The sequence below is a fragment of the Etheostoma cragini genome, chromosome 17 (genome assembly GCF_013103735.1).
Source record: "Etheostoma cragini isolate CJK2018 chromosome 17, CSU_Ecrag_1.0, whole genome shotgun sequence".
In the NCBI taxonomy this organism is placed as follows: Eukaryota; Metazoa; Chordata; class Actinopteri; order Perciformes; family Percidae; genus Etheostoma; species Etheostoma cragini.
In genome coordinates this window covers 6,082,941-6,088,373 of record NC_048423.1, presented here as the reverse complement: position 1 = coordinate 6,088,373, position 5,433 = coordinate 6,082,941, and the positions used below count along the sequence as shown (strand labels likewise).

General features: G+C 40.8%; 1 protein-coding gene across 3 annotated transcripts in view; it reads left to right on the top strand.

The window, feature by feature from the left end:
• ppm1ba (protein phosphatase, Mg2+/Mn2+ dependent, 1Ba) overlaps nucleotides 1-3,973 on the top strand; it is a 17,546-nt gene extending 13,573 nt beyond the window's left edge. For 2 of the 3 annotated variants that reach the window (XM_034899002.1, XM_034899001.1), the window contains exon 6: nucleotides 2,891-3,973. In XM_034899002.1, the coding sequence (XP_034754893.1) occupies nucleotides 2,891-2,920 (30 nt within the window). In that variant the 3' untranslated portion in view covers nucleotides 2,921-3,973. Of the gene's footprint in view, nucleotides 1-2,165; nucleotides 2,183-2,890 lie in introns of all 3 variants that reach the window. The other variant, XM_034899003.1, reaches the window with a different exon arrangement.
• Nucleotides 3,974-5,433: the final 1,460 nt, after the last annotated feature.

Genomic DNA, 5,433 nt, shown 5'->3' with positions numbered 1-5,433 from the left:
TGTGTGTGTGTGTGTGTGTGTGTGTGTGTGTGTGTGTGTGTCAAATTATGGAGATTTAGTTTCTGTGCGTGAACAACACTTTGAGAAGTCACTCTTATCATCGATGGCGTTGCAGTGTCATACAGTTCTGTCCACTTGTTTGTTAGCTGTTATGTCTGGTTTAGTCTTGTATGTCTGTTTATGTGTCTGCTAATGATGGACAAAAGTCGTGTGTGTGTTCTCCTATTTGGTAATTCATGTTGGGGTTGAGTTGATTGTGTTGTCTTTGTTTGTCTGTAAGGGCGTAGACTTCTTGTATATTTTTTGCCATATTCACACCCACATTATCACACAAATATGTAAAAGAATTTGATCTACTCTGTTAAAAGCCCCAAGAACAAATATTATTAGCTTATTTGCTCTAATATATGACAAAACACCACCTCCTGTAGCTAATGTTAGCTTCATTACAGTACTAATACATCACACCTTAACCCAAGCCCCATTCCTATAAAAGTACCCACCAATTAATGAGAGATGGTGTTCGAAAAGAGTAGCAAGATTGAAACAAGGCAGGAGTGAACGCCAAACCCGATTGATATACAGTGAGGAAAATAATTTTTTAAACACCCCATTTTGCAAGTTCTCCCACTTAGAAATCATGGAGGGTTCTGAAATTGTCATTGTAGGTGCATGTCCACAGTTAGAGACATAATCTAAGTCACAATGTATGATTTTTTTTAACCATTTATTTGTATGATACAGCCATCAATGTTAATATTTGGTACAGTAGCCTTTGTCTGCAATTACAGAGGTCAAACGTTTCCTGTAGTTTTTCACCAGGTTTTCACATACTGCAGAAGGGATTTTGACCCATTCCTCCACACAGATCTTCTCTAGATCAGTCAGGTTTCTGGGCTGTTGCTGAGAAACACTGAGTTTGAGCTCCCTCCAAAGATTCTCTATTGGGTTTAGATCTGGAGACTGGCTAGGCCACGCCCGAACCTTGATATGCTTGTTACAGAGCCACTCCTTGGTTATCCTAGCTGTGTGCTTTGGGTCTTTGTCATGTTGGAAGACCCAGCCTCGACCCATCTTCAATGCTCTAACTGAGGGAAGGAGGTTGTTCCCCAAAATCTTGCAGTACATGGCCCCGGTCATCCTCTCCTTAATACAGTGCAGTCGCCCTGTCCCATGTGCAAAAATCATTGATACCCCACGAGGTGAGATATTGCATGTAGCCCCAGTCCAAGGGAGACTGACAGTCATGTTTAGCTTCTTCCATTTTCTAATTATTGCTCCAACAGTGGACCTTTTTTCACCAAGCTGCTTGGCAGTTTCCCTGTAGCCCTTTCCGGCCTTGTGAAGGTGTACAATTTTGTATCTAGTGTCTTTGGACAGCTCTTTGGTCTTGGCCATGTTAGTAGTTGGATTCTTACTGATTGAATGGGGTGGACAGGTATCTTTATGAAGCCAACGATCTCAAACAGGTGCATCTAATTTAGGATAATAGATGGAGTGGAGGTGGGCATTTTGAAGGAAGACTAACAAGTCTTTGAGGGTCAGAATTTTAGCTGATAGACAGGTTTTCAAATACTTATTTGCAGCTGTATCATACAAATAAATAGTTAAAAAATCATACATTCTGATTTCTGGATATATATATATTTTTTAGATTATGTCACAGTGGACAGGCACCTATGATGAAAATTTCAGACCCCTCCATGATTTCTAAGTGGGAGAACTTGCTGAACTCCCTTATATTTAAGTCCATTTGAAGAAAATAATTTACAAGGACATAAATATTACCGAGTTAAATACATGTATGAAACCATGGGCCATTGGCATACAGCAGGTCTTCATAATGTTAAGCATAGCCTTCCTTTCTCACAGGTATAAGTAACAGCACCTTGGCCATGTATGGCAGGCTGCCTATGATAGCAGACAAAGCACAATACTTTGCTAGCTGTTTAGCCCTTCTTTTGGGCATCCCAAGCTGATAAATGAGCAGCCGTGTGTGTCCTAAGCTGCTAAAAATGAAAAATAGTCTGCACCTATAGCCTAGTGCTGAGATGGTGTTTAGGAGTGGTTGGTATTAATGGCCTTGGTCACACACACACACACACAGGCATTGATAGGGATGTATCGATTTGTCTAACTGTGTGTTCACCCTCTGATTAACGCAGCCCTCCTGTTTCATTTGGTAAGTGATCACATATATAAATGTTAACCCCTCTCCCCTTCTTCCAACCCCTCATTTACAAGCACAGACACACACACACACACGTTCTTACAGGCATGTAAGTGGTGACCTGCTACGCATATTTCCCTCTCACTCCATCAGTCTCCACTCCCTGCTCTGATCTACGCTCTAGCATGTGGAGCTTCGTGACTTTAATGCGTGCGTGCGTGTGGACGTCTGTGTGTGCAGACACAACTGTCCAGGTTTAATGGGGATGAATGGTCGTTGTTTCTGGTCCTGTCCGTCCCCCTCTCACGTCACACGCTCACGCTCTACACGCATGCATCGCTGTCTCACTCAGTCTTTCCACAACTGCACGCAAGTATATAACAGTCTTTGTTTCTGTGTCACTCCCTGCAATAAGGCAGGGGCCTTGGAGTTGTTGTGTTGGCGTATTGTTGCAGAAAGAACCTACATGCTGAGATTGAATGTGTTCCCTGGCTTACACTGCTTTCAACCTTACTTTATTTTTGTTGTGTTGATTGTAGGAATATCTGGCCTTGAAGTCCAGGTTGGGGAATCATTGAATGCGTTTGTAATGATTGTGCTTCCACATTCAATAAGTGTGTCCTCTTTTTCACACTTGTCTATTTTTTCTTTCTTTTCTCTTGTTTCTCCTTCCCCCATCCCTCATTCCTGCCATATTCTACTCTTCTCTTCCTCTTGCAGAGCGGAGCTGAGTTGGAGTACAACTGGTAGCTGTCCTGCACAACTGCCTGATCCAAGAACAGGAAGACTTTTCCACACCAGATCACATCCATAGTCACCTTTTAATTTCCTCTGGGATTTTATTTTTTATTAATTCCCCACACTGAGAGACTAATCAAAGCAAAAATCCTGTTTTTTAAAACCCTATGTGGAGGACTGCAAAACTGATTTAGTTGGTTCTTTTTGTAGAACAAAACAGGGGAAAAATACAAACGACTACATTGATATCTGAAAGCAGAACTACAAATACAGTATATACTTCAGAGAAGCAAACAAGCACAGTTTCTCTTGCCCCTTGTTTTCTTGTGGTGGTTGTTTTGGTTGAGGATTGACACAAGAGCAGCCCTGCTCTGAATGCTTTGGGGCTTTATGGTGCCTTTCTCAGAACTGAAAGAGAAGAGAGGCCCTCACAACTCAAAAGTCAGCCAGCCCGGCAGTACCAAACCAGCCACTCCTGGATGTTTGTAAGATACTAAAAAAGACTAAAGTGTTTTTTGGGCTGCATTTTTTTTTATGGCATTACTTGTTTTGAAGTGACAACTTTACCTGCACCTGACTGGCAGCCAATTGACCACACAAGCCTGCGACTCCCACACACCTCAAGCTATGCTGTCCAGTTCAGGCAAGCTCTGTGTTCTGGGCATACTGGTACTTCAACTGGGGCCCAACACTTCACCTTCACTTCACTTCACAGGCAGCCTCACAGAACTCCAAGCTATCCAAAGACTACTGGGTTAATGCCTCAAATTCATCATCTGAGGCTACACACCTGAACACTAGGGGAGCCAACCAAGTGTGTCTGGCACCCAATTTCAGTTTGGCTCCTCCATACACATCTAAACTAAAATAGGACATGGGCTGGTGTGCCTGGCTGCAGATAGGAATTACATGGAGATGGTTTGAACTCAAGTGTGATGACTCTTCTTGCACGTCCCTGCTCACTTTCTCTCCTCCTGTCCCTTAAAGGATGTTATCAAACAGTTTATTTCTCACTCTTACCCTCTGTCTCTCTGTCTTTTCGCTTTCTCTGTATCTTTATATGACGGGATAGACTCGGCTGTCATTTGCATTGGCAGTTATTGCCAGAAACATAAGCTTTTGAGCCTGCTGTTGAAGAGATAGAAAGATAGAAATTATATTCATATATAGATATATATTTTGATTTGTTTGTTTCATCTTAATTCCCAGCCATGGTGTTCATTGTGCATTGTGGTCTACCTGTGTGCACGTTTTGTGTAGACAAATTTAAGACAAAAAGTCAAAGTTTCACATAGCAGCGTTCCAAAGACAGGGTTTGGGGATAAAGTATTCCAGCCTCACCTTCTTCCCCATTTCTCCTCAACACACACACACACACACACACACAATCCTGCTTGTGCTACAACTTTCTTTTTCTGTCTTTCAAATATCCTGTGTAAAATAAAAAATGCCTTTCTTTTATTTTGATTGAAAAATCATTTACCTTTTTTATTTCTTTTTTAAATGTTTTTGGTGTACATGGCTTTTCAGAGTGCTGTGGTCCTATTACACATAGGTAAGAAAACAACAAGGGGACCATAAAAAACCTTGTTCAGCAAATTGGGTAAGAAATAGGTTTTTGGTGTTTCACTGTAAGTAAAGGGACTGGTGGGACAAATGAGAAAAGGCACCACACCCAGAGCTGTTTTCACACTGTCACTGAAATTGCTGTCCAGGGAAGCCCTGGTTTGACTTTTTTTTAAATTGACCAGGAGTCCATTTATTTTCTGTCAACCCAAGCATTAATAAGTGATTGAAACCTCTGAAACCTCTTTTTTTTTTTTTTTTTTTTTTAAACAAATATGTGCATAGACAAAGTGGATACACATACTTTGCATGTGTATTCTGTAGATGCAGTTAAAATAGGCTATAAGTATATACAAAACTGTAATGTACACTCTTTTTTTTTTTTCAATCATTAAATGGGATATTCATTGTGCTTTCTGAAGTGGTAGTTTTGAAAAAGGATAGGCCTAACAGAGTTTGCTGGCTAATTAATGTTATTGTGGTACAGTTTGCTCTTGGTGCCATATGACAAATAGGTACTTGAATGTGTAGTTATTTTGCAGTTGCGTTGTTTTAATGGGATGATTGATTTTTCTTTGTGGTGGAGGGAGTGGGAGGGGTGGGATCTCTATAGATGTGCATGTTTTGGGATTGAGGGAGGAGTGTATTTTGTGGGTGAGATGTATTGGGCGGATGGGGATAATGTGGGCATGTTCAGTGTGATGGAACACAATGTTAGAGAGGAACAGTAAAGACGACAAAAGAACAACAGAGAAAAGTGAAACACATGGCTGGATATTATTTTTCTCTAAATTACTTTGAAACATGTCACTTTAAGACTCAAGACTTGGTCAAACTCTCTTTTTTAAACCCCCAAATAGTTATTGTTCCCGAAATTGAATCATTCCCATTGTGGACTTCTTATATTTATAAATCTTACTTTCTGACTTTTTAAAGGTCCCATGACATGGTGCTCTTTG